General features: G+C 38.5%; 1 protein-coding gene and 1 pseudogene across 2 annotated transcripts in view; one reads left to right on the forward strand and one right to left on the reverse strand.

Moving 5' to 3' along the window:
• Positions 1-15,160, forward strand: part of Bub1b (BUB1 mitotic checkpoint serine/threonine kinase B) — a 59,954-nt gene extending 44,794 nt beyond the window's left edge. For both annotated transcript variants that reach the window (XM_046461932.2, XM_046461934.2), the window contains exons 16-23: positions 1,093-1,226; positions 1,519-1,659; positions 1,860-1,960; positions 5,297-5,446; positions 6,586-6,728; positions 10,266-10,437; positions 11,149-11,255; positions 14,603-15,160. In XM_046461932.2, coding sequence (XP_046317888.1) covers positions 1,093-1,226; positions 1,519-1,659; positions 1,860-1,960; positions 5,297-5,446; positions 6,586-6,728; positions 10,266-10,437; positions 11,149-11,255; positions 14,603-14,834 — 1,180 coding nt within the window. In that variant the 3' untranslated portion in view covers positions 14,835-15,160. The remainder of the gene's footprint in view (positions 1-1,092; positions 1,227-1,518; positions 1,660-1,859; positions 1,961-5,296; positions 5,447-6,585; positions 6,729-10,265; positions 10,438-11,148; positions 11,256-14,602) is intronic.
• Positions 15,161-20,929: 5,769 nt separating this feature from the next.
• On the reverse strand, positions 20,930-26,635 carry LOC124104073 (adiponectin receptor protein 1-like; annotated as a pseudogene).
• Between the last annotated feature and the right edge of the window lie 581 nt (positions 26,636-27,216).

Here is a 27,216-nt window from a genome sequence, read left to right on the forward strand (position 1 = left end):
ATATGTCTAATAGCTTTTAGGAGTGAGGAATGTTGTTTTGCCTGGAAGTTGGCTCGCTGAGTATAGGCTGGTGGTGCTGCCCACTTTGCAAAAACCGTCTGACTTACTGGGTGCATGCTATTTTCTTGTTTGTTTTTTTGTTGTTGTTTTTAGCTATATATGACAGTAGAGTGTATTTTGAAATGAGGCTGATTTTGAACTTGCAACCTCCTGCCTCAACCTCCTGAGCTGCTGGAATTATAGGCATGTGCCACCATGCCCAGCAAGAAAAAGTGTTGTTTTTTTTTAGAGAGAGAGAGAATTTTTTTTTTTTAATATTTATTTTTTAGTTTTCGGCGGGCACAACATCTTTATTTGTATGTGGTGCTGAGGATCGAACCCAGTGCCGCGCCCATGCCAGGCGAGCGCACTACCGCTTGAGCCACATCCCCAGCCCAAGAAAAAGTGTTTTTTGATAGGTAAAAATGAATTAGGGAGTAGGTATGAGAGAATAGTACAGACAGCCAGGGACTGAGTCTTATGATCCATCTGTTTTTAAGAGTCAGCTAATTTAAACAAACTAATTCCAGCTTTAGGAATATTCTTAAATTTGCCAATCTATGCTTTTAAAACTGCATTTTCAGGCTTTTCCCCTGACAAATTTTAATCTCATTTGCAGGTATGTGTTCACATTGTGTGAGTTGAGTTTCCTTTTTCTTTTCTTGACTTTCTCTTATTGAAGACTAAAGTGTCCAGAGAAGGATGAAGAGGAATAAAGTTAGTGTCAGTGTTGGTCAATATTTCTCAGTAGAATAGAGTAGATGTAGAATGAACTCTTAACTATAGATTTGGTAAAGTATAAATCCAGAAATGTAATCCTGGCCCTTGCTTATCAACGAGGAGAGAGGAAGTTACCTAGATTCTGATTATGTATCTTTTTCTTTTTAATTTGTGAGAATAATGGGCTTTAAAAATACAGCTAACAAAATTATTATAAATGATTTTTAATAAGGTTGATCAGAAATATGGGGATAATATATACCAGCTTATTTTTGTTGATTCTGTTATACCTAAGATAATTGATATCAATCAAATCACTTGTGATTCTTTCAGTCCAATTATTGAAGATAGTCGTGAAGTCACCCACTCTTCTGGCTTCTCTGGATCTTCTGCCTCGGTTTCAAGTACCTCCTCTATCAAAAGTCTTCAGATTCCTGAGAAACTGGAGCTTACTAATGAGACTACAGGTAGTATCATCTAATTTTATGAGCAAATGTCCAGATCCATGTTTAATGAACACTTATTTATCTCAGCAAACTTAACTGTATTCTTTTCCTCTCTAGAGAAGTTGCTATCAATTGTGATATTTGTAGAAACTGATACTAACTGAACACAGTTCCATAAAGACCTAAGGCAAATGAATATAATCAGATTGGCAGTATTGATTTTGTAATTCCCCCCTGCCCCCCTTTATAATGTCATTTTAAGCAGTAAGTATTTTAGATGATTTTTTTTTTTTCCAACTTTTTCTTGCCGTAGAAAACCCCATTCAGTCACCCTGGTGTCCTCAGTGTCGCAGACAACTACTAAAATCCCTACCAGAGTTAAGTGCTTCTGCAGAGTTTTCTGTAGAAGATAGACCAATGCCTAAATTGGAAATAGAGAAGGAAATTGAATTAGGTAAGTATTATTGAATGCATATCTTTTTGTACATGACAGTATATAAATAAGTGCTTATTTGTAGTTGACCTTAATGCTTGAGTAGTACAAATGTTTCTAGATTAAAAGAAATAGCATTATAGATGTTGACATGCCCCATTATGCCTGGAATTGCTTTACTTTCACAGTAATTTTTAAATTGAATTAATCCTTCTCAACAGGTAATGAGGATTACTGTATTAAACAAGAATACTTAATATGTGAAGATTATAAGTTATTTTGGGTGGCATCAAGAAACTCTGCAGAGCTAACCATAATAAAGGTGGGACTGATTCTTTGTAATTTTAGTTACCTTGCAGATAATGTAGGTTAAAGCAATAACTCTGTCCCATAGTAGTACATTCAAATCTTTCTAATAATCTTGGGTTCCTTACTGGAAAGTCAGTGAGTCATTAAGAATTTAGTCACCATTATGAGCCAGGACCAGATACCAGAAATGAGAGACTATTGTGTAAATCTCTCAATGGGTCCAAACATGTTAAGTATTCTCTCAATTTTATCTTTTTGAGGAAATCTATCCTGAAATTTTTTGATCTTTTTCAATCTGGACAATCTGAACACACGCAGTGTTACCTTAATTTTCATTCACCACCATCCTCAGTAATTACATCATCTTTTTCTTATATTGGATACCCAGTTTCTTGGATCCTGTTTTTAATTCTTTCTTACTTTAATTCCTCATATTTTGGAGGAGCATGTCCTTTAGTGGCTTCCTGAAAAAGGGATGGGTTACAGAGTTTTTGAAACCTTATATTAGGAAATTCCTTAATTATAATTTTACCTTAATTGATAATTTAGCTGGATATTGAATACTATTAAAAAATTTTTTTTCCTCCAATTTTTACTGAAGAGCTCCATTATCTTTTGGCATCTAGCCTAGCTTTAGAAGTCTTTTGCTCTTGAAATTTTGTGTGACACTAATTTTCCCTCTCTCTGGATCATGATAGGATCTTATGTTTGTCTTCAGTATTCTTTTTTTTTTTTTTTTTTAATATCTTTATTTTATTTCTTATGTGGTGCTGAGGATCGAACCCAGGGCCTTGCACGTGCTAGGTGAGCACTCTACCACTGAGCCACAACCCCAGCCCTGTCTTCAGTATTCTGAAATGTCAAAATTACATATTCTGGTACAAATCTCTTGTCACCTATGCTGCTAGACACTCGGTGGCCATTTCAATCTGGAAAGTCCTTCAGTTCTGAGAAATTTTCTTTAACGGAAAAAAAATCATTTCTTCTCATTCTCTCTGATTGTCTCAATGGAGAGAAATAAAGAATTTTCAGTAATTTTTTTTTTTTAGAAGGATATGGATTCTCCTGTTCAGGACCTCTAAAAACATTACTTTTTTTCTCCTATTTTTCTCCTTGTCTTTTTGCTTTGCTTTTTAAAAAATATTTATTTTTAGTTGTAGTTGGACACACATTTTTATTATCTGTTTATTTTTATGTGATGCTGAGGATCCAACCTAGGACCTCGCGCATGCTAGGTGAGCAACTCTACCTCTGAGCCACAACTCCATCCCTTTACGTTTTATTTTTTTTTGATCCAAAGATTGAACTCATGCTTAATCACTGAGCTATATTCCCAATCCTATCCATCTATCTATCTATTTATTTATTTATTTTATTTATTTTGAGGCAAGGGTTTGCTAAGTTACTTAGGGCCTCACCAAGTTGCTGAGGCTGACTTTGAACTTGATCCTCCTGCCTCAGTATTGTGAGTCCCTGGGATTATAGGCATGCCCCATTATGCCTGGAATTACTTTACTTTCTATAGTGCAATTGCCCCTTGATATCTGTGGAAAATTGGTTCCATGACCCCTTACAGATACCAAAATCTGAGGATGCTCAAGTGCCTTAAATAAAATGGTGTAATAGTGGAATATAGCCTAAAATATCCTCCAGTACATTTTGTCTCTAGATTACTTATAATACCCAACATAATGTAAATGCTATGTGAATAGTCGTTGTACTGTGTTTAGAGAATAATAAGAAAAAAAAAAGTTTATAGGTGCAATTTTTCTCCCAAATATTTTCTATCCATGGTTATTTGATCTTCCAATGCAGAACCTGCAGATACAGAGTTCCAGCTGTATTTTGTCAAATTTGTTTTAGTCTTCATTGTTTTTTTATTTTGGGGGGAAGTACACAGATTGAACCCAGGGACACTTTACCATTGAGCTACATCCCAGTCCTTTTTTATTTTGAGACAGGGTCTCTCAGAGTTGCTAAGAATCTTGCTGAGTTGCTGAGGCTGCCCTTGAACTTGAGATCCTCCTACCTCAGCTTCCCAAGTTGCTAGGATTACAGGTGTATGCCACCAGACTGTGTGAAACTAATTTTCTCTCTCTCTGGATCATGATAGGATCTTTTTTTTTTTTTATTGGTTGTTCAAAACATTAAATGATAGGATCTTATGTTTAATATACAAGACTTCTTTTTCTTTCTTCTTTTTTTTTTTTTTTTGTTCCCAGGATTTTCTTTGTAGCATTAATGATACTTTAAATGTTTTTTTTCTTCCTGCATCATGTTTCCTCCTGTTTTTGTCTTTTTACATCTCTTTCATATTAGAGGCTTTCTCTGAGCCTTTGGCTTGCTGTTCAGATTTAAATGTGGAACACTAAAAACTAATGGAATTTAGAGGGACCTTAATAGCTAAGTACCTCACTGCAGGATGATGTAGGTGGGTCATTTTATTGGAAAACCCTTCAGTCTTTAGATCTTTTCTATTGAGCCAAACAGATCCCCCTAATAAGACTTCTGATTTCCTATTTAGAGCATATAAGCCTGGTTACTAGTTTTCTGAAAGTTGTATAAGGAAATTTGTTCAGAGAATGCAATGGTAGAGAGTTACATCTTAACATTTCATATATAAACTTTTTCCCGGTTTTCTATTCCCATCTGTACTGGTAACTAGTGTCCTCTAGTCCAAAGCTCCATTGTTTGATATTTTAAATGAAACAAACTTGTAGTCTGGTAAGGGGTTGGGTATCCTTGGGTGGCAGTTTCTAGGCTGGCCTAAAGGAACAAGAGGTAGATTCCAGGGTCTAGCTTCTTCTTAAATGGAGTTCAATCACTATTACTTTAGCTCTACCCTTAGCCTTACTTCCATAGGTAGTTGTTGCTACCAGTTATATACTATAGGGTCATCTAACTGAAATGTTAACCTCTTATTCCTCTTTCCAGCTTCCAAAATCTTGTTGCTATTATGTCCATTATTGTAGATTTATGCCTTTTAAGATGTTCCTTTAAGGGGAAAAAGAAAGTTCACTATTATTTGTGTTGGGTTATCAGAAAGACTAGAAGGAATTGGTTTTGGTTTGCTAGCCATAGGCATAGATTCTAATTGCTCCATTATTATTATTATTTTTTTTTTGTACCAGGGTTTGAATTCAGGGGCACTCAACCATTGAGCCACATCCCCAGCCCTATTTTGTATTTTATTTAGAGACAAGGTCTCACTGAGTTGCTTAGTGCCTCGCCATTGTTGAAGCTGGATTTGAACCCATGATTCTCCTTCCTCAGCCTCCCAATCCACTAGGATTACAGGTGTGCGCCACTGTGCCCAGCTAATTGCTCTTATTTTTAAAATATCTTATAGGTATCTTCTCAATCCATCCCATGGGACTTTTATATCAACCTCAAGTTAAAGGAACGTTTAAATGAGGAGTATGATCACTTTTGCAGCTGTTATCAATATGAAGATGGCTATATTGTTTGGTACCAATATGTAAACTGCTTCACCTTGCAGGTTTGCATTAATACTAAAAACATAATTCACAGTCCTCAAGTAGATAGTAGTACAAAATTCCTGCCAGTGTTCTAGCAATAGATGAATTAAAAGTTTAAAGCATTGATTACTTTTCATGAGTTTTTTTTTTTTTTTTTAACTTTTTATTTTGACCAACAAAGAAGATAGATTTATACAGTAAACTCCCATGAGCCAGTCATCTAACTAGGATAATTAATCATCAGCTCATGGACACTCTTGTTTTATATATAGCACCCCTATCCCCTAGGATTTGGTGGGGGGAGGTCACTATTGAACCCTGGGACACTTTACTACTAGGCTACATTCCCAGTCCTTTTTATTTTTTATTTTGAGAGAGCATCTCACTAAGTTGCTTGGGGCCTGGCTAAATTACTGAGGCTGGCCTTGAACTTGTGACACTCTTCCCTCAGCTTCCCAAGTCACTGGGCATGCACCACTATGCCCCACTCCTAGGATTATTTTAAAACCCAGACACAACATATAATTTTATTCTTTGCCCTGCACCTGACCCCCCTACCCTCCCCCACACACCACCAGTACTAGGAACTCAGAACCTTGCACGTGTTAAGCAAATGCTCTACCACTTAGCCACCACTGGCATGCTCTTTTTTTTTTTTTTTTTTTTTTTTTAAAGAGAGAGTGAGAGAGATAGAGGTAGAGAGAGAGAGAGAATTTTTTAATATTTATTTTTTAGTATTTGGCGGACACAACATCTTTGTTTGTATGTGGTGCTGAGGATCGAACCCGGGCCGCACGCATGCCAGGCAAGCGCGCTACCGCTTGAGCCACATCCCCAGCCCTGGCATGCTCTTAAGAAATTTTTGCCGAGGATTTTGATAGTAATATGAATTCTCTAAAATGGTTGGAATGACATTATTTTAAACATTTACAGAGCACCTCTTATGGACTCGGTTCATCCTTGATACTCTTTCCTTTATCTCATTAAATCCTTACAATATTATAGGAGATCATACGGTTGTTAAAACTGGGACATAGACCTAGTCAGCATTCTAGTAGAGAACAAAAAGGAAGAGTATAGAGCATCAGTTATCAAGGTATTAAGTATAACTATTATTGCCCCAACTTGAAAAATTTCATATTTTCTCTTCTACTTCCAGGATCTTCTCCAGCACAGTGAATTTATTACCCATGAAATAATAGTGTTGATTATTTATAATCTTTTGACAATAGTGGAAAAGCTACACAAAGCAGAAATAGTCCATGGGGACTTGAGTCCAAGGAGTTTGATTCTAAGAAACAGGTTGGTTCTTTTTATTCTAATTGTCAGCTTTCTTTTAAGACATGGATAATTGCCCTTTTTTATGCTTTTTGATGAATGCCATATCAGTGAACACATTTCTTTCAGAGAATATTTGCTACCTAAAAGTAATCATTAGGATTAGCTTAAAAGAACATAAAGAAAAAAACACTGTATTGTAGCTCAGTGGTAGAGCTCTTACCTAGCACATGTGAGGCACTGGGTTCAATGTTCAGCACCATATAAAAATAAATAAATAAAATAAATGTATTGTGTTCATCTACTAAAAAAGAAAAGGAAAAACACATTGAGGAAATATATTAATTCAGATAAAAGAATTAACTGTGTGAAGAGATATGAAGTATAAATATCTTGAGGAATGTGACTTACATTGTCTACTAATTTTTTTGAGTTGGGACAATGCAGATATAGCAGCAGTAGAGGCACTGCTCAGTTTCAAAGACCAAAGCTTAAGTTAAGCCAAACTGAGACAAGAGCCAAAAGAAGTTAGTAGAACCAGAGTGTAAATACAAACCAAGTAAAAGGACTTAGTCTTCAAGTTAAACCCAATTTAGTCATAAGATTTGGAGGTTGAGCAAAGGGCAAAAAGAAAAAAATGAAGCCAAAATACTTAGAGCTGAAAAAATATAGAAAATGTTGAGTCACAAACAAGGAAAAGATGGCCCAAGATTTTTGTTTTATATAAAGGATCAGAGAATCAGCACACCCTTTTAGTGATTATTGGTCTCATAGTATTTGAGTAGGGTGGCCTGATTTAAAGATGCCTTTTCTTCCTCAACCCTGTGTTTTAGTAAGCAGTTAACTTATTAAGGTCATTAATATACACTAAAAGCTAGAATCCTATTCCCCCCCTCCCTACACCACGTCAGAAATAGAGATTGACCCAGGGGCACTGTACCACCAACTTGAGACGGGGTCTAAGTTGCCAAGGCTGGCCTTGAACTTGAATCCTACCTCAGCCTCTGTAATCACTGAGATTGCAGGGATGTGCCACCACACTAGCCCTGAAATCTTTATTTTACCTTTCTTTTGACTATTTAACCTATAAGAAGAGGCTGAATTAGACTTTTAAACACAGTTGGCCTCAAAATGGATTTCTGCAAAGAACTAGAGAATCCTACCTTTTTTCCTGAGATAGTAGTCTTTAACTTCCCTACAGTAATAAGGATTGAACCCAGGGGTCTAGCACATTACTAACCAAGTGTTCTACAAGAGCAATGCACCCAATCCTTTTCAGTTTTTAGTTTTAGATAGGATCTTGCTATGCCATTGCATAGGTCAGCCTCAAACTTAAAATCCTCCTGTCTCAGCCTCCAGGTTAAGATAACAGTTTTTTTTTTTTTTTTTTTTTTGTACTAGGGATTGAACCTAGGGGTGCTCAACCACTGAACAGTGTCCCCAGCTCTTTATTTATAAATAATTTTTTTTACATTAACCCAGCATTTTATATTTTTCACTCTTACTGCATATTCAAATAACAGGAAAATAAGAATAAGTGAATTGTCAGACTTGAAGCACTTTTTATTTTAGATTAATTTTATAGAATAGCAAAGCAAACATTGAATGTAAAGTACATTTTCAGATCAATTTGTGTAACAGGCTATCATTTCTACCCTTTTATTTTTGTATTTTGAGGCAGGGTCTTGCTAAATTACCTAGGGCCTTGCTAAGTTCCTGAGGCTTGTCTTTGAACTTGTGATCTTCTTGCCTCAGCCTCCTGAGCTGCTGGAATTACAGGTGTGTGCTACCATATCCAGCAAGATAGCAGTCTTAATAGTTGCCCAGACATTACATAGCAACATTTTTTATCAAGAGCACCATAGGTATTTTGGATGAGACAATTCTTTCTGCAGGTCTGTTTCAAGCATTGCAGGATGTTTTATATCCCTATTCCCCATAAATCCCCAATTCACCCAATTAAGTGCAAGTAACATTCCCCCGAGCCATGTTGACCACCAAAAATTCTGTGTTTCCAACTATGAGAACCCCTGATATAGTTTTTATTTTGTCCTTACTTTACAACACTAAAAGTTCAGAGCACTGTGGTAGAGTTCTCCAGGCTATGAAAATTGGAATCAGAGGTATTTTCTAAACCTTTTTAGAACTGGGCATTTGTGGTCCATGTCTTCAAATAGACCTTCTCAGCCACCAGGGACTCCAGGAGAGCACATAGTGTGTCAAAGGAACATTACTTTCTATGTTGTTACTTCTTAACAAATTTGGCAATAAATTTCATGTAGATTCACGAAATAAAGAACCTATCAAAATAATTTAGTTCAATGTCTACATATTTGGGGATCAGGGGCAGTAATAAAAATAAGATCCATAAAAACCAGAAAGTTTTGCCCATGGTAATGATAGTTCACAATCCCTCTGATCAACTATCATGCTTCTTTTTGTTCATCTAAGAAATATTTTTTCTATCTTTCCAAAGTTTAAAAAAAAAAATGTTTTTAAGTGATCATAGTTTTTATGGTGATCAAAAATAAGTTGGATCTAGGGCCAAGGAAAATTAGGAGAGTTGTAAATTTTAAAGTAAGATTCTTCTGTGCTGTAGATTAGATTAGTTAAAGCTTGTATTTAGGAATATAAGGCCTTTATCAATCAGGAGTTTGAGGAAAACAGAAGAAACATGAAAGTAATTTATCATTCTCTCATTCCTATATCTCCTTAGAATAGGTTTATTACGTGAAATATAATTAATTGGTAGTGAATTCATGTTAAAGTATTTTCTTAGAAAATAAGAGCTGTAATTGCAAAGAAGTAAGGTACAATATTGTGTTTAATAGAAACAAAATTTTATAGGCAACTCTTTACCAAAAAAAAAAAAAGCCTAATTTTGTTTTGTTTTTATTAAACTTTGGAAGCAAAGCCCATCTACAGTAGTAAACAAGAAAGGCTATGAGACTTATAAAAGCTTAATTTCTCCCATCATAATTTCTGCTAGTATATAAATCATTGCTATTTGTATGGTGTTGGTTGTTGTTGTTTAGAACCAAGGATTGAACTCAAGGGTACTGTTCCACTGAGCTACATCTCCAGCCTTCCCCAGCCCGTTTTTTTTTTTTTTTTTTTTAGACAGGATTTGACTGTTTCTCAGGCTGGCCTTGAACTTGCTTTCCTTCTACCTTAGTCTACTGAGTAGCTGGGATTGCAGGAATGTGCCACCACGCCCAGCTGCTATTGTATATTTTGATTTGTACAGTGTAAGGCAGAAACCTGCTCTCTACTTCCTGTACTTACTATATAAAATGAAAGCTTGATAACTATTCTGTAGTGGCCATGCAGTGTGATTTAGATATACTGAGTGTCATCAAACTGGTCTTAACACTGTCCACACTAATTAGTCCACAAGAGTGGACACTGTCCTTGTTCCTTTGTGTGTATTTTTATTACTGACCACTGGAGGGAGCTGTTGGAATGGCTAATACATACCTGCAGTATTTTTTTTAAAGATCAGCTATGCAGCTTCTTTCATGGCCTATTTTTATTATCTCTTTCTCTTAAATCTGGGCTTAGAATCTACGATCCCTATGATTATAATAAGAACAGTCAAGCTTTGAAGATAGTGGACTTTTCCTACAGTGTTGACCTTAGGGTGCAGCTAGATGTTTTTCCCCTCAACGGCTTTCGGACTATACAGATCCTGGAAGGACAAAAGATCCTGGCTAACTGTTCTTCTCCCTACCAGGTAAGTGTAAAACAATCCTGAGGAAATATGGGAAGTGTTTCTTAATCTCTTCTTTATCTAGATAAGCTGTAAAAGCTAGATTTACTACTATGGACTCTCCTAGAATAGATGACCTAGTTTTCAAATACTGTGTCACCAAGTCAAGTAAAATATATCATTTTCCTGTCACAGCACTGAAGAATATACACATACACATATAAACACCTGACTTAGTAACCCAAGTGTTAGGGCCGTGTCTTCTACTACTTACAATCCATGTGATCTTTTATAAGTCATTTTCTATGATCTCTACAAAATAAGTATAACAGTCTCTGCTCTTACACATTAGAATTATTGTGTAGATCAAATTCAATAATGTATATAAAAAGAACATTAGAAAAATGTGAAGTGTTTTATATGTTGGCATTATATGCAAAAATCTTTTCTGATTGAGCTGTAGACACAAGGCATTTGCTGATTCAAGCAGCCCACACATGTGTTGTTCTATACATTTGATTTGATAGTCCAGAGAGTTTGTCATCTTTGATTCTTAAGGATAATCCATAGAATTGATCACTTCTTTGGGGAGCTTCTCTCTTTCCTATAGTCTACTAAACTGTATGTCATAAAATAAGTTTTAAGCTCTATGATACCTTTCAACTTCCTACCTAAATAAACTGCCATGATGAGGCAGAGAAATTTTTTAGCTGATGGCACTTTTTGTGATTTCAGGTAGACCTGTTTGGTATAGCAGATTTAGCACATTTACTATTGTTCAAGGAGCACCTACAGGTCTTCTGGGATGGGTCCCTCTGGAAACTTAGCCAAAATACTTCTGAGTAAGTATTTGTGATTTCAGGGTCTTTGCCTGTGAAAATTATTTTCTCTCTCTTGGGTGCTCTGTCTCTGCTTTTGTAACATTAGTTTTCTTAAATCAAATGCCATGATTCCAGTAATTTAACTTTAGCCCATTTTTATTAAGTACTGGTGCAGGATCAAGGATTGCTAATTAAAAATAAGACTTGCCTAGCATGTGTGAGGCATTAGGTTTTATTCTCAGCACTGCATATAAATAAATGTCCATTGACAACTAAAACATACATATATAAAAACAAATAAGACTTGAACTATTCAGACTTCAGTAATTCTGAACCTGAGTTTGTCAATATTGATGAGTAGTATAGAAGCTTCTTGGTTTAAAAGTGTTAATAGAAGTTTTTTGGAGAATAACTTTTTAACCAATTGGTGTTAGTCATAAACCTCTTTTTTAATATTTATTTTTTAGTTATAGGTGGACTCAATATCTTTATTTTTATGCGGTGCTAAGGATTAAACACATGCTAGGCGAGCACTCTGCCTCTGAGCCACAACTCCAGCCCCATAAACTTCTTTTTAATAGTCATTCTATCAAAAGTTAATAAGCATCTCTTGAAGGTTTCTAAGTTATATACTGATTTTAGTATATGATTTTATTTTTTTTATTATTATTATTATTTTTTTTGGTACCAGGGATTGAACCCAGGGGTTATTTTAATGAGGGGGTAGAACCAAACCAGAGATTGAATCTCCTGGTGAAGAAACAAATAATATTTTAGTATTAGCTGCTTAGAATGAGCTAAACAGACATTTCTTAAAAGAAAAAAATACAAATGGTCAACAGATACATTCAAAAATGTCTTTTATGTTTTTTATATCTTTATCAGTCAGGGAAATACAAATCAAAACTACATTGAGATTTCATCTCACTCCAGTTAGAATGACCATCATCAAGAATACAAATAATAAGTGTGGGGAGGTAGCTTAGTGGTATAGCATACTTGTGTAGTATGCATGAGGCCCTGGTTTTGATCCTCATACTGGGGGGGAAAAAAATGCTAGATGTTGGTGAAGACATGGGGGAAAAGGACCACTTTTACATGTCTGATGTGGTTGTAAATTAGTACAACCATTATGGAAATTAGTATGGAGGTTTCTTAAAAGACTAGGAATGGAACCATCACATGACCCTAACAATATCTCCCAGTATTTACCCAAAAGAATTAAAGTCAGGGGCTGAGGTTGTGGCTCAGTGGTAGAGCGCTTGCCTAGCATGTGCAAGGCCCTGGGTTCCATCCTCAGTACCACATAAAAGTAAATAAATAAAATAAAGGTATTGTGTCTAATTACAACTAAAAAATAAATATTAAAAAAAGAATTAAAGTCAGCACATTATAGCAATACATGCATATCTATTTATAGCAGTATAATTCACAATAACCAAATTATGGAACCAAGTCTCAGTATCCATCAGCCAGTGAAGGATAAAGAAAATGTGAGACACACTCATACAGTGGCATTATACTCACCTATAAAGAATGAAATTATGGTGGACTGAGGTTGTGGCTCAGTGGTAGAATGCTCGCCTAACACATGCGGGGCCCTGGGTTCGATCCTCAGCACCACATAAAAATAAACAAAACAAAGGTATTTGTCCATCTACAACAACAACAACAAAAGAATGAAATTATATATTTGCTGTAAAATATATGGAACTTTTGAGCAAAAAAAACCAAACTCAGAAAGTCAAGGGACATATATCTTCTTTGTGGAAGCTAGAAAGAAAAAGGGAAAATAAGGAGGGTGGGTCTCATGAAGAGAAAGGAGACTAGTAGAATAGAGGAAGGGTACCTGGGGGGAGGAAGGAGGAGAAAGGAGAACTGGGAAATGAAATTGATCAAATTATGTTATGTGCGTGTACAAATATGTAGCAAGAAATGTCAATATATTATGTGTGTGTGTGTGTGTGTATATATATATATAATTTTTTTTTTTTTTTTTTGGTACCAGGGATTGAACCCAGGGGTTATTAACTGCTGAGCCACATTCCCAAGTCCTTTTTATAATATTTTATTTAGAGGCAGGGTCTCACTGAGTTGCTTAGGGGCTCGCTAAGTTGCTGGGGCTGGCTTGAAACTCTCAATTCTCCTTCCTCAGCCTCTTGAGCTGCTGTGATTACAGATATGCACCCTGACACCCAGCTCAAAAATAGACATCACATATACACCCAGAAAAATGGGTTTCTTGGTCTCAGAACCTTAGTTCTTCAAACCTACTCATAAAACTTACTAAATGTCTTCTGTTCCACCTTTTTTTTTTATCTTGGCTAATAACTTTTCAGCATAAGCTTACCAGTGTATGACTTATTGGTGCATTCTTTGGTTCAGACAAAAAAAAAAAAATCAATGTTGAATATTTAATTTAATATCCCTTTTCTCCACTTTCCCCTCTTAAAAGCATTGAATTTATTTTTCCTCTTTATTTAATTTAGAATTTTACCAGTCATATTTGTTTCTTACATTTACTTTGTATGTGTGCATGGTGCTAGGGATTGAATCCAGGGCCTTGCACATGCTAGGTAAGCACTCTACCAATGACATCCCCAGCCCTCTTATATGTATTTTAGAAATAGACTTGGGGGGCTGGGGATGTGGCTCAAGCGGTGGCGCGCTCGCCTGGCATGCATGCGGCCCGGGTTCGATCCTCAGCACCACATACAAACGAAGATGTTATGTCCGCCAAAAACTAAAAAATAAATATTAAAAAATTAAAAAAAAAAAAAGAAAAGAAATAGACTTGGAACATAGTGTCAGCATAGAGGATAATCAGGCATTTTTGGTCGGATGGCTATGGCCAGACAGGTCTGAACGTCACAAGCAGAAATAGGTGGGGTATGGCCATGCCCTATACTATGATAGAAGTGTTCTGATAAAAATAATAGTAAGCAGAGGTACAAACATAGATTTAATCAGATTGCTTCAAATTTAGTATTCTCAGAATTGTAAGGATGAAAAACCACTGGATGTGGAGCTATATATAGTCTTTTTAATGACTTATGGAAAGTAAGGGGAAACCAAATTTTTTTTTCTATTTGTGGAGAAGAGTATATCTTAATATACATAGGTAATTTATAGATTCGGATGAGAATTGCTTTCCTTTCATGTGCATTATAGCTTTTCCCACTATGGTAGGCTCTTTTTGTGGTTCCTTCCCTGGGCTTTCAAAGAGCTCTTTGAATTATCCCTAACCCTAGATTCCTATTTATTACCTGAAATCATTTTGGTGCATAAATGTACCTCCGAGTTGAAAGCAAAAATAATTCTAATTTTCATATGCCTAATCTTGATGGAAATGGTTTTATATATTTTAGGATAAAGGATGGTGAACTGTGGAATAAGTTCTTTGTGCGGATTCTGAATACCAGTGATGAGTCCACAGTGTCTATTCTGAGGGAACTTGCAGCAGAAATGAATGGGGTTTTTGATATCACATTCCAAAGTCACCTGAACAAAGCTTTATGGAAGGTAGGAAAGATAATTAGTCCTGGGGCTTTGCTCTTTCAGCAAGATAGGCAGTCAGGTCTCTCACAGATTTCTGCCTAAAATCAATGGTTGTATTGTGGAACCCTGGGTCTGTATACGCTGTAATTTAACTTAGGACACATTTAGAGGTACTACCAATACTTCTCTACTTTTGAGTAGAGGTATATTTCTAAGTTACTGGCATTTTTAACACAGTAGTGAACCTACTCTTAGCCTTATCTAACTGTAACAAAGAACTGTTTTATGCTAAATGGATTCAATATGAATGGATACTTTGTTGTCATTTAACCCTTTTGCCTTTACTTTGTCCTGTACTTTTTCCAGTTTGTAATATGTGCTCTTATGGTCACCATGTATTTTATAAATAATAAAATAGTATTTGTTAATTTTGTGCTTCTAACATTTCATCTACTTTTTGCAAACTAAATAAGTGGTTTAATTTTATAGATAGGAGCTATTTGACCGGAAATTGACATATCCCAGATCTGTAACAATTACAATAGGATTATAATAGGACAGAATAGTGAACCATATTTTTAGGTGTTTCTGACTTTCCAGTAAAAGTGATCTAGATCAAAAAGTAGGTAAAACACCGAATTGCCTTAAATTTCAAGTGGCAAAATTATATTTTGTATATATGGCTTGTATTTTTATCTGTCAACCCTTGGTATATTTATATAACCTAGTAGTGTTGCTGCTACTGGGTCTATTGATTTAGGAATGTGGTTGTTAGAAAGGTAAAGAAAAGACTTGGAACAGGGTTTAGCAACCTTTCATAAATGGAATAGTCATCATTCTATTATTACATGCAGAATGAATTAGAGCAAGAAAAGATCAGTGAAGGAATAAAAGGAGATTCTTGTTTAGAAGATTTAAGGAAGCAGGAGGTCAGAATAAAAAGATAACTTTAAAGCATAGAGTAATTTGGGAGAGACTAGGTCTCAGTGAAGCACTGGACACCCAAGTAGAAGTATAAATTATACCTGACCTTGGGAATATAGAAGAAAATTCTAGAAAAGAGGAATGAAAACTTATCTAATTGATTATTTCATATTGGAATATCAAGATTATCTAATGTTCTTACATGCTGGTGCCTGTTTTTTTTTTTCCTTTCATTCTAGTCACTGCTCTAAAATTGCTAAAAAGAAGGGTATCCTAAGTATATCTCAACTAAAAATATTTAAGCATACTGTATATAGTTGAAGCAGTGAAATGACTTGGATCTGAAAGATGATCAACTTAGAAATATTTGCTCTTAACCAGAAGACAGCTCTTTAAACATTCTCACATTTGCTTCTCATACTGATTATGTTAAATGATACATGTGTATCTTTTCTGTAATCAAGCCCTTTCTCTCTGCTCTGTTCACTTTTTCTCTCATTCCACTGAGTTGACACACAGTCATTACTCTGAGACTAGACAGTAAATGTAGATTTACATTTACCTTCCCCCGCCCTTCCTCCCTCCTCCCCCCTCTCCCCCCCCCCCCCCTCTCTCTCTCTCAGGATTGAACAATCCAGGGGCACCTTGCCTCTGAGCTAATCTCCAGCCTTTGGATTTTGAGACAGGGTCTTGCTCAATTGTTGAGGCTGGCCTCAACAATTCTCCTGCCTCAGCTTCCTGAGTCACTGGAATTATACATGTATAACACTGTGCCTAGCTGAGCTTTGACCTTAATGGGGTCCTTGGTTCCACCAAAGGCATAAAAGCTATGAATGTTAATAGGATAAAGGTAGCATTTTATCATATGTGGATTTTTGTTCATCCTCTACTCTACTTCACCCTGACCTAGAGTTTATTCTTTCTAGCTCTGGAGTGTTCTCCTAACTCAATTTAGGGACCACAATCAGGCTCATCCTAAGCACCCAACAGCCTGAGAAGGTAAAAACTAAAGAAAAACATAGACCAGGATGCCCAGTTCCAATCAGTGTTCTTTAAAATTGTGTTTTAGTTTGTACATATTTGTATTAAACAGGAGTTGAGAAAAATCAGAAGAAAAACATAGCCAAAAATTAAAGTTTTATTCATTCATAATCCCACTAATATTAACAGTCACTACTGTTAATATTTTGCCTATATATTTGTGTTAGTTTGTCAGGGCGAGCAAAATATCACAAACTGGTAGCTTAAACCACAGAAATATGTTGTCTCATAGTCCGGGAAAATGGAATTCCCAAGATCAAGGTCCAGCTGTCTAGTTTCTCCCCAGGCCTCTCTCCATGGCTAAAGTGGCCACCTGCTTCCTGAGTCCTTTCTTTGCCCAAGCAACTTAGTAAGATCCTGTCTCAAAATAAATAATAAAAAGGACTGGGGATATGGCTCAGTGGTGAAGCACCCCTATGTTCAATTCCCAGTGCCAAAAATAAAACAATTCAACATAGCTACCTATTGTCCTCCAAAAAAAAAAAAAATTAAAAACACTATACACTCAATTTAGTTATAGTTAGTCGTTTCTCAGAATCCTCAGAGGATTGGTTCTAGGACCCCCACCCTCACCCCATGGATACCAAGATCCACAGATACTCAAACCCTTATATAAAATTATGTAGTATTTTTTTCATATGCATATGTATATTCTCTTATGTACTTTAAATTATCTCTAAATTATGTGTAATTATTAATGTGTAATTATTACCTATTATAATAGAAATGCAATGTAAATAGTCGTAAACATTTTTAGAGAATAATAGCAAGAAAAAGTCTGTACATGTTCACTACACATGCAATTTTTTTTTTAAAAAATATTTTTTTAGTTTGAAATGGACACAGTACCTTTATTTATTTTATGTGTTGCTGAGGATTGAACCCAGTGCCTCATATATGCTAGGCAATTACTCTATCACTGAGCTATAAGCCCAGCTCCTACACATATAATTTTTTCTAAATAAAATTTTAAACCAGGGTTAATTGAATCTGAATGTGTAGAGCCAATGGTATGCAGCAAATATTTACATCATTTTTCATCTACATTATCTCAAGTTCTTATGAGTTTGCTTCTCCCATAGCCCGTTCATGCCAAATCAGAATGCTTCAATGGTTTCCCATCTTAAGTGACCCCAAATCCAAAGACTTGATTATGGCCTACAAAATACTATCTGCATTAATCCTACTAGTTCTTTGACCTCTTCCCAGACCCCTTTTCCTTGCTCACTCCACTATAGTCTGTCTGCCTCCTTAGTGTTTCTTAAACGTGCCTGCTTGTTTTCCTCTTTATGGCCTTTTTACTTGCCATCTCTTCTGCCTAGAGTTGTTTTCCCCTGATCTTCTTGTGGATGCTTTCTCAAATCACTGTATCAGAGATGCCTTCCCTGACCAGTCTGTTTACACAGCATCCCACACATTCACTATTACTTTCTGTCCCCTTTTACCTGTTTTTATTTCTATAGCACCTATCACTCTGTGTGTGTGTGTGTGTGTGTGTGTGTGTATACACTTCTTTTTTTCCAATCCCACTATCAGATTTTAAGTTCCTTAAGGGCAGGGATTTACTTTATTTCCTATTTTAACCTTAATGCCTACAACAGTGCCTCAATGAATAAAACTATTTACCCTAAAGCTTAAAAAAAAAAAAAAAGGTGGGGGGAGAGAGAGACAGACATTAACAATCCAATAACACCCCTTGGTCCCTTAAGGGAAAATCCAAGTAACACCTTGTAACACCAAGTAACACCTTGGAAAAATAGCCCTGAAATTAGCACAAAGAGACTGTTCTATAGGTTTCAGAGCACCTTGCTGTGAGCCCCACCACCTTTTTTTTTTTTTTTTTTTTAAAGCACTAGGGATTGAACCCAGGGTTACTCAACCCTAAACTGCATCTCCAGCATTTTTTATTTTTATTTTTATTTTTTTATTTATTTTTTGCTAGGCAAGCACTCTGCCTCTGAGCTACTGCCCTAGCCCTTTTTTGTTATTTTTTTTGAGATAGTCTCACTAAATTGCCCAGGCTGGCCTTGAATTCATGTTCCTCCTGCCTCAGCCTCCTGAGTAGCTGGGATTACAGAAATATGCCACCATTCCTGGCTATTGATTTTGTATGCAGTATTGGAATTGGCACATAGTTCTCAGAAATAAGGATTGACTTGAAATATTGTAAAAGAGAAGCCACAAGTTTAGAAACTTGTTGTGTTAGATCTTTGGTCATGGGGAGAAATCTATTACTAGGCTCTGGATGTGGCTAGAATCGTAAGGTCTCATTTTTAGCATACCACTGTGTGTTTCTTTAATATGTTGTAATCAATGTGCTGACTTTACATTGCAGTATACTTCATTGTCTTACTTACACCTTTCAAAATCAAATGTTATTTTCACAGGTATATTTCACCGTAATATATACTTGCTTGATTTCCTATGTATGTTTGATTCAGGCTAACATTTAATTGAAACAGGTAAATCAATGTATGCTGCAATTTTAAAGTAGTTTTATTTTACTGGCCTGGTTGTGTGATGTATTTTATATAATTGCTTCAATCTGAAATTAGTAAAGTGAAGATGGCGTTTCATAAAAACAAATATCAATTAAAATTTGTGGACAAAAGATATATGCTTATTTGTTTGCTTTTTGTATTTTAAACAAAATTGAAAAAAAAAATGGTGAACTAAAAGCTGAAAAAGATGACATGGTGTTTCACTGAGGTGAGCTTATCCAAGGACATGATAGCTAAGGGCAAGTGAGTGTGTGATTCAGTGAATCAAAGAGACCCAGCGAGCAGAGGGTGTCAGGTTGGCAGAAATATGAGTTAGGCAGAGGAAACACAATTATCATTGTTAGAAGGGATCTACCATATCAAGGGTACCCATCACCAGATGAGAAGGCTGTCAGGCAACTCCTGTGTCCTAGCACATGGGCAATGGCTGAGGTTCCATGGTGTAGGAAGGTACACACAGGCCTCCCCCATAGCTCCTGCCTGTACCATTCTTTTGCTGTATTATGTGAGTAGTTGCCTTGTACATGTATATGCCTCACCTTTTTTTTTTTTTTAAATAGTTGTAGATGGACAGAATGCCTTTATTTTGTTTATTTTTATGTGGTTCTGAGGATCAAAACCAGTGCCTCACACATGCTAGGCAAGCTCTCTACCACTGAGCTACAGCCCTAGCCCTATATCTTACCTTTTTAATTTAAGTGAGCTCTTTGAGGACAAGTTCTCTGTATACCCTTATTAGGACTTGCATGTAGCACTTATATTATAGGGGGTCAATCTTACTTAGAACCTCTACAGTGTTGAGGTGGCTCCCTGCATGTGGTGTCAAACCAGACACTAGCACAGTAATTAGAAATGCTGCCTTTGAAGCCAGAATGCTTGGATTTGGATCCTAGCTTGTATCATTGAATAATCTCTCTGAGCCATCCTCTGTAAAACAAGGATAATCCAAGTGCCCACTTTATAGATAAAACTAAGACTTTTAGCATAGATACTTGAGGATGCCATTATTGATTTAATTCTAATTTTTAATGGTCTGAAATTCCCTGGAAACTTCTCAGGTAGATTGGGAGCCTAGCTAATTGATTGGAGGCTTACTGGCTTTTTTTTTTAATCCCAAGTGTCTTCTGTCATTATAGTCTTTGTATCAAGATACCTAGGGATGATAGCAGATGCTAAGGATTGAGCCCAGTGCCTCACATGTGCTAAGCAAGCACTCTACCACTGAGCTGTAGCCCCAGCCCAGCAGGTTTCTTTTTAAACCTTAGTATTGAGCATCAGATATCTTTCTCCTTTGTGTTTCTTGTTGTTGGAATGCTTGGGTTGAACCCAGGGTCTCACACATACTGGGCAAGTGCTCTACCATTGAGGTACATCTCCAGTCCTCTCCATTTTAATTTTACATTACTCAACCAAGAAAAAAAAAAATTAAAACTCAAGTTATGTGAAGCCTGCACACACTTCCATGATTAGCTAGGCTATTAAAAGTTTGGTGTATCAAAATTCTTAAATATTAAAATTCTTCCTACTGTGTAAGGTCCAGGCCCTAGAAAGATGGGATCAGATTATAATTGTTTTGAAAAGTGTGCTGCAAAATTGTATGGTTTATGTGTTACATGTCAGGTTACAAAGTGAGGATGAAGGTAAGGAAGGTACATTTTCTTCCGTAAAAAACAATTTCTGTAGAGACCCAGTCCATATTTTCCAAAAATAGTTGGAAGAGGGGATAAAATCTCAACTGAATGCTGAAGGACTATCTCTGAGAGTGGCCAGTAGTTGTCTTGACAAGGAAGGTGATTGCTGAGGACGAAGATAGCTAAAGTTGACCGTCCCCACCCTCCCCAGCCAGCAGTATGGAAATGGAAAGGTTTTTGCCCAGGGTCTATGAAAGTGAGTAGTGGGCACAACACCACTCAAGCCCAGTCTCCAATATTCTTGCTCTTGTCTGCTGGTGCTTAAGAATGCCAAATCAATGCCAAAAGGATGCAGAAATGCCTAGGACACAGATGATGGCAAGAGTTGGGTTAGTCCACACTGTGGGAAGCAGTAGAAGATGTAATAGAGCCAGGAAACAAAGCTTCCCATAATCGGTTGAGCAATCTTTTAATAGTCTTGTTTGGAAAAAGTCTGATTTTGACAAAAGATGATGTTGGAAGAGCCAGGAAAAGCTGCAGCAGATCACTGCACCCAAAAAGAACATCACCCAAACTGCCTTCTCCTGAAGAGTAGCCATGAAATACATATTTGAATGTGGTCAAGAGTCCAAAAAAAAGTCAAAGTGCACAATCAAGCAGATGGGTCCAAAAGTTTTCAAGTTTCTGTAATAGATGCAGAAGATGATCTTGAAGCAAGCCTGAAAGGAGGGCACATGTGGTCTATGGCTGTGAGCAGGTAGTCATTGTCCTTCCATCAGTCAAGGAGCACATCATATGGGATGACCCTCACACATCCCTACCAGACCAATTCCTCCATCTCCTTGGCACAGTGCACTTGCAGGGAAGGCATCAGTACCACACAACCTCCTCTTCATCCTGGGACTCTTGAGTATGTTTGTTCTTCCCAGCTTTGGTTGGTTTGGTAATTGTCAGTTTGCCCTACTCTTCTAGCAGGGGTCCCAGGTCAGCTAGTTCCATTGTCAGTTTCCCTGTTACTGGCAGGAACGTCATTGCCCTGTGCCACTATTTTTTTTTTTTTTTTTTTGGTACCAAGAATTGAACCCAGGGGCACTTAACCACTGAGCCACACCCCCAGTCCTTTTTTATATTTCATTTAGAGACAGTCTCACTGAATTGCTTAGTGCCTCATTAAGTTGCTGAGGATGGCTTTGAACTGCCTCAGCCTCCCAAGCCACTGGATTATAGACATGGGCCACAGCACCCAGCAACCATAGATTTATGGGAAGACATTTGGCTGGTACTTCAATACCTTGTAGCTTCAGCTTGGAGATAGGTTGGGGTCCTCAGCTCCAGGGGGCAGATCTCCCTGTGATAGTAGGAAGGCCAGGCAGGTAGGCTCTACTGGAGGACATAGACCCCTGAGCTGCAGCCCTCAGCATTGGAGGTGGCCAGTGGCTAAGGAGGCTGAGAACTTCAGCACCCTGCTGGCATTGGAAGGGATGCAAACTGCTCAGCCCTTACTGTCTTTTTTTGGGGTGCTGGAGGTGGAACCTAGTGCCTTATGCTAGGCACATGCTTTACCACTGCACTGCTCCCCCAGCCACTTTACTGCCTTTTGACTTAATTCTCAGTATAAAGCATAGCTGAGCTTGTATGATATAGTAGGTGAAAGAAATGTGTATTTAAAGATAAGGGAAATTAGTTGTTTCTTTTGGGGGTAACATTAAGACAAATATTTATCCTTAAAACAGTCTCAGGATCAGCTATACATCAAAGTATCAAGAAAGTCATCTGGTCAGGTTTTTGGTCCACATTTCAGTCTGAAGGATCTCTAGCTCATAGCCATGCTGCCTCTATGCCATGGGCAGAATGCAGGAAACTTTCTCTCTAGTTCCGTTAGTTCTGACCTGCCAGGCAGGGTCTTGCTGCCCAGGAGATGCATCTTACTTCTCTCACCTTCTTTCTCTTCCTCTCCCTAACCAGAAGACATGGCTTTCTGGCTTTGGGAGCAGAGCCTACTGACTTCATTTGACACCAAGACATTTAGTCTCTTCTTGAGACTTTCTTTCTGCTTGAGCTTAGGCTTTTAGAACTATTTCTATTTTGGGCTGGGGATATAGCTCAGTTGGTAGAGTGCTTACCTTGCATGCAAGGCCCTGGATTCAGTCCCCAACAAACACCCACCCACACACACACAAAGAACTATTTCTATTTTATCTCTGCTGCATTCCTCTCCTGAGCCACTGAGTAAAAGGTAATCACTTGATTAGTTGGAACAAGGTAAGGGGAAATGCAGGGAACCCTAGGAGCTCAATTCAGGAAGTGGAAAACTTGGGCCGAAACACCAGTTCTACTGGTTAGCAGCTGCCTATCTGAGCAGGTCTGCCTTTGCTATCTCTCTGTAAACTTGTGCTGATACCTCTTACTCCAAAGGGTTTGTTGTGAGAGTTAAAGTAGACATGAGAGTCCCTCTTGGATCAAGCAGTTGATTTGACTCTGCAGCCCAGCAGGCAGCCCAGAGAGGGGCACAAAGGCAGCAGCTGGAGCTGGTCTGCCCTGTTGTTGAATGGAAGCCAGAGTTGAGTGAGATGTCTGACATTCTTATTCACTTAGGCCTCCAGCTGCAACTCGTTTGACTCCTGTTTTACTCTTTGTGGAAACATGTTTATACCCTCCAGGGCAGCAAATATATCTTGGAATGTGATAAAAAAGATTAACCAGTAAATATTTATTAAGCTCTACTATGGACTTCACATTGATGACTGGATATAAAGAAATGTAAAGTATGCTTTCTCCCTTCAGGGAGTTTACAATTTAGTTACAGAAACAAGATATAACAGATTAGAAGCTGAGAGAATATCTGAGAAAAATAAGCCAGTCAAAAGCAGACACTTCAAGGAAAGCCATAGCAAAAAAGCCAAAGAAGTGGAGCAGATAATCTGAGAACACTCAGAGGAAGTAAGGACCAGAGTGGGGCAGTGTGTCCTGGAAGCTATCATGAACCCTGGAGCCAGTGGTTCATGTGGGACTCAAGTTGTTTCCACTTTTATCTTGCTATTCTTAGCATATTGGCTTTTGTCCTTAGGCTGATCCCCATAGGGGACCCAATTGACTACCCTAGTTTCAGAGCAACTTGAAGCTACCAAAAAAAAAAAAAAAACACCTCCCAGCCAATTTCCTCTCATGGCTTTTGGCCAGATTGTCACATATTTGGGGCCTGAGCAGTCCCTGGCAAAAGGAAGTTACCAAGATTGAGTTATACTTATCAAGATCTACCTGCTAGGGCTGGGGCTGGGCTTTTTCCTGAGTTCACAGGTAAAAACTGGGTTTCATTCATCAAATGAATGAAGAGAGATGGGGTGGGTTTAAGAAAGTCAACTAACAGTATCTGCCGTGTGGGTAGTGCTGGGAAGACAATGAGTGAAATGTAGCAAAATAGCCTCCTGGACTCTGAAACAGATTGCCTAACTTCAAAACCCTGTTTGTCACTTAGTGACCTGATCATGAGGCCTTAAGTTTCCTCATCTCGGAAATGGAACAGTAATAGTTTCTTCCAAGATTGCAAATTTCTTGGTAGCAGGGACTTGTTCACTGAGTTATCCCCAGCATCTAGCTGGTACTCAATAGATATTTGTTGAATAGATTTATTAACTGAACTTCTGTGAGAATTAAATGAGTTAATGTATAGTAAGAGCTTGGCAAAGTGCATAACCTACAGTATATGTGAAAGAAAAGTCCCCTTTAGCCATAACCAATGTAGAAACAAGGGGCAGGGGCCGGGGTCGGGGTGGCTCTGCATGCATCCTGTAGCTGCTTTGCATCATCTGTGCTGCAGGTTTATCAGTAGCTCTTGCTCATTACAGAAATTGAGACTGTCAAGAAGGCTGCTCTGGTAGACAGGGTCTGAGACTCCAAAGGCTCAACACATCCCCTGCTGGAAATGATACATTTGCAAGTCAGACCTGGGCTCCAGTTTGCAGCTCTTTCCTGACTGGCTTCTGAGCAGCTCCTCACATTGCTGTTAAAGCCTGAGTTGATTCCAGATACCTCTTAAATCAGACTTCTTTCTAAGTCGCCTAGCCAGAATCTAGAGGGGTGCTTATTTCACTAATAAGACTTTTCTTATTTACCCTATTCCTAAAGAAGTTGCAGTCAATTTTTGGTAGTCCCCCTTTTCCCTGCTCTGACAGGTAAACCAACCCCTCCTGTAGGGGCTGCTCCCAGGAAAGACACATCCATAGGATAGGCCTCTTCAGGGGCTGCTGCCAGTCACTGACCTGTTATGGAATGAGAGCGGACTTGCACCTGAGGTTTAAGGCCCTGGCCTTCCTGTCCCAGAGATGACATTTCTAGCCAGAGGCAGGCCCTTTCCTTCCAGTGGCACTCACAGCCCCTGTCACAGTAGATTGTGGCCAGACTCTGGCTGAGTGGCTCTCTTTGAGCCATCTGTGCATTGTCACCCAGGAAAGTCAAAGCTCCCCTTTGCCATTAAGTATCACAATGAAAACCAGGGCTTCAAACCCAAATCCTGGCTTCGCCATGTCCTGACTAACTGGGGACAAGTTACTACCTCCAACCCACCTCATGGTGCTTTGAGGAAGTCAGTGAAATAACAGGTGGAAAGAGGCCAACCACACTGTGCCTGACATACACTGGATACTTCACAAAAGGATCTTCTCTGTTGCCATCTCCATATCATTTAAAACCAAGTATTTTCACAATTCTACATACCTGGTCCTGGAAAAAAAAAATTCCATTTTCTGTTCATCTGCTTGAAAAATACTGTTTCTCCAGAAGGAAAACTTATTAGGAAGTGACAGGAGAGTCTCTTGCCAGGGTCACTCCTAATCCAGGTGATATTCTGACCCGTTTTCTCTCTTGTTTCCGAAATAGCATTGTTGAAGGATGTGGTTACCTACCTGTCCTCTTGCCCCTCCCTAAATGATCCCACCACCAAAATTCCTCCCATGACCTGTCCCTACCCCCTGCCTGCTAAAAGGGCCCACCAAAAGTAACTAACTCCTCCCATAGCCTGGCTCTGCTAAGGCTGCCTATAAAACCTAGACCATGGGGTGGCTAGCAGTCATCCCCACCCCCACCCCCATTGAGCCACATCAGGTGATTGACTGATTGACTCTGCCACTGAATAAAGATCTTGCTGATCCCAGGTCTGCTTCCCACCTCCCACCTCCTGCCTCCTGCCTCCCACCTCTGTCACTTAAGCTCCATGTGCTTTTAATTGTGACCAGGGATTGGGCAAGAAGGTTGGTTCCTGCCTACTGCCATCTTCACTGGGTTTGTCCCCTTCTTTCTTTCCCTCTCTTCTTTCTTTCCTCAGTTGCCCCAGAGGCCCAGGCATTGTGGGAGTGGAGGCATGAGAATATTAACCAGTTTCTCAGGGAATTGTCATTGTCTTCCCTTAGATCCCGCATGGTCCCTTGTCTCCTCCCTTCCCCTACTTATTGTTACCCGTGAAGATCTGCAGCCCAGACCAGGCTATTGGAAGGCCTCATCTTGCACACTTTGTTTTCAGGCAGAGGGCCAACACTGGGCCTTATGATCAAGGCCAGAGGGCAGTGGCCAGGAAGCAACTTTCTGCCAGTCAGCAGCAGTAGTCCGTTCTCCTGGACTCTTCCTCTACTAAGTTACCTTTGTTGGGAGAAAAGTTTCTGCAGGCATTCCTGAATCTGCAGCTTGCAGGCATTCCTCTGTGGAGCACGATGGAAAGAACACCACTGTCAAACACTTCCCCTGCCAGCCAGGTGTCCACACCTTGCTGGGCTTCCCCCACAGGGAAGAAGGGAAGCCAGAAAGGATAGGGCATGCAGGATACCTAGAGTGTCCCCACTGACTAGGCCCTTGAACCTTCTTCCCGCTGAGAACTCTAGGAGCTAACCTGGAGGTCCTCCTCTCCTTTGCTGCCTACACCCTGGAGGACAGCAGATACCCTGGAGGCACCTCACCTAACTGCCTCTGGCCTAGCCCTCCTGGTAAAGCCAGTTCTGGAGCTCAGGACACAGGCCTCCAAAGGCAATACCTGCTCATTAATCTAAGCCCCTCCTTTCAGGAGCCTGCCCTGGCTTTGGGTAGTGGGGGATAAAGCAAGCACCTCCCTTCCTGGTCCTGTGGTGAGAGGCTCTGAGGAGTGTGGGGCAGGTGGAGACAGGCCCATCGCAGCCATCAGAAAGACCTGTATAAAGGGGTTGGGAAGTGTGGGGGGAAAGCTAAAGATCTAGAAAATTTGTCAGTAAAAGGGGATTTTTTTTTTTTCTGGCACACTGGGCAGTCCACTTGTTTCTAAACATTTTTATTATTTGAGAAAACTTGGGAAGCATTTAGTTTATGCAAATTTTAGTATTTCATTGTGAACATGGCCTTTCCAAACACATCCTCAAAAGATTTTTA

Source organism: Marmota monax, unplaced genomic scaffold, assembly GCF_021218885.2.
Source record: "Marmota monax isolate L192 unplaced genomic scaffold, Marmota_monax_Labrador192_F-V1.1 WCK01_AAM20220418_F8-fsc00001, whole genome shotgun sequence".
In the NCBI taxonomy this organism is placed as follows: Eukaryota; Metazoa; Chordata; class Mammalia; order Rodentia; family Sciuridae; genus Marmota; species Marmota monax.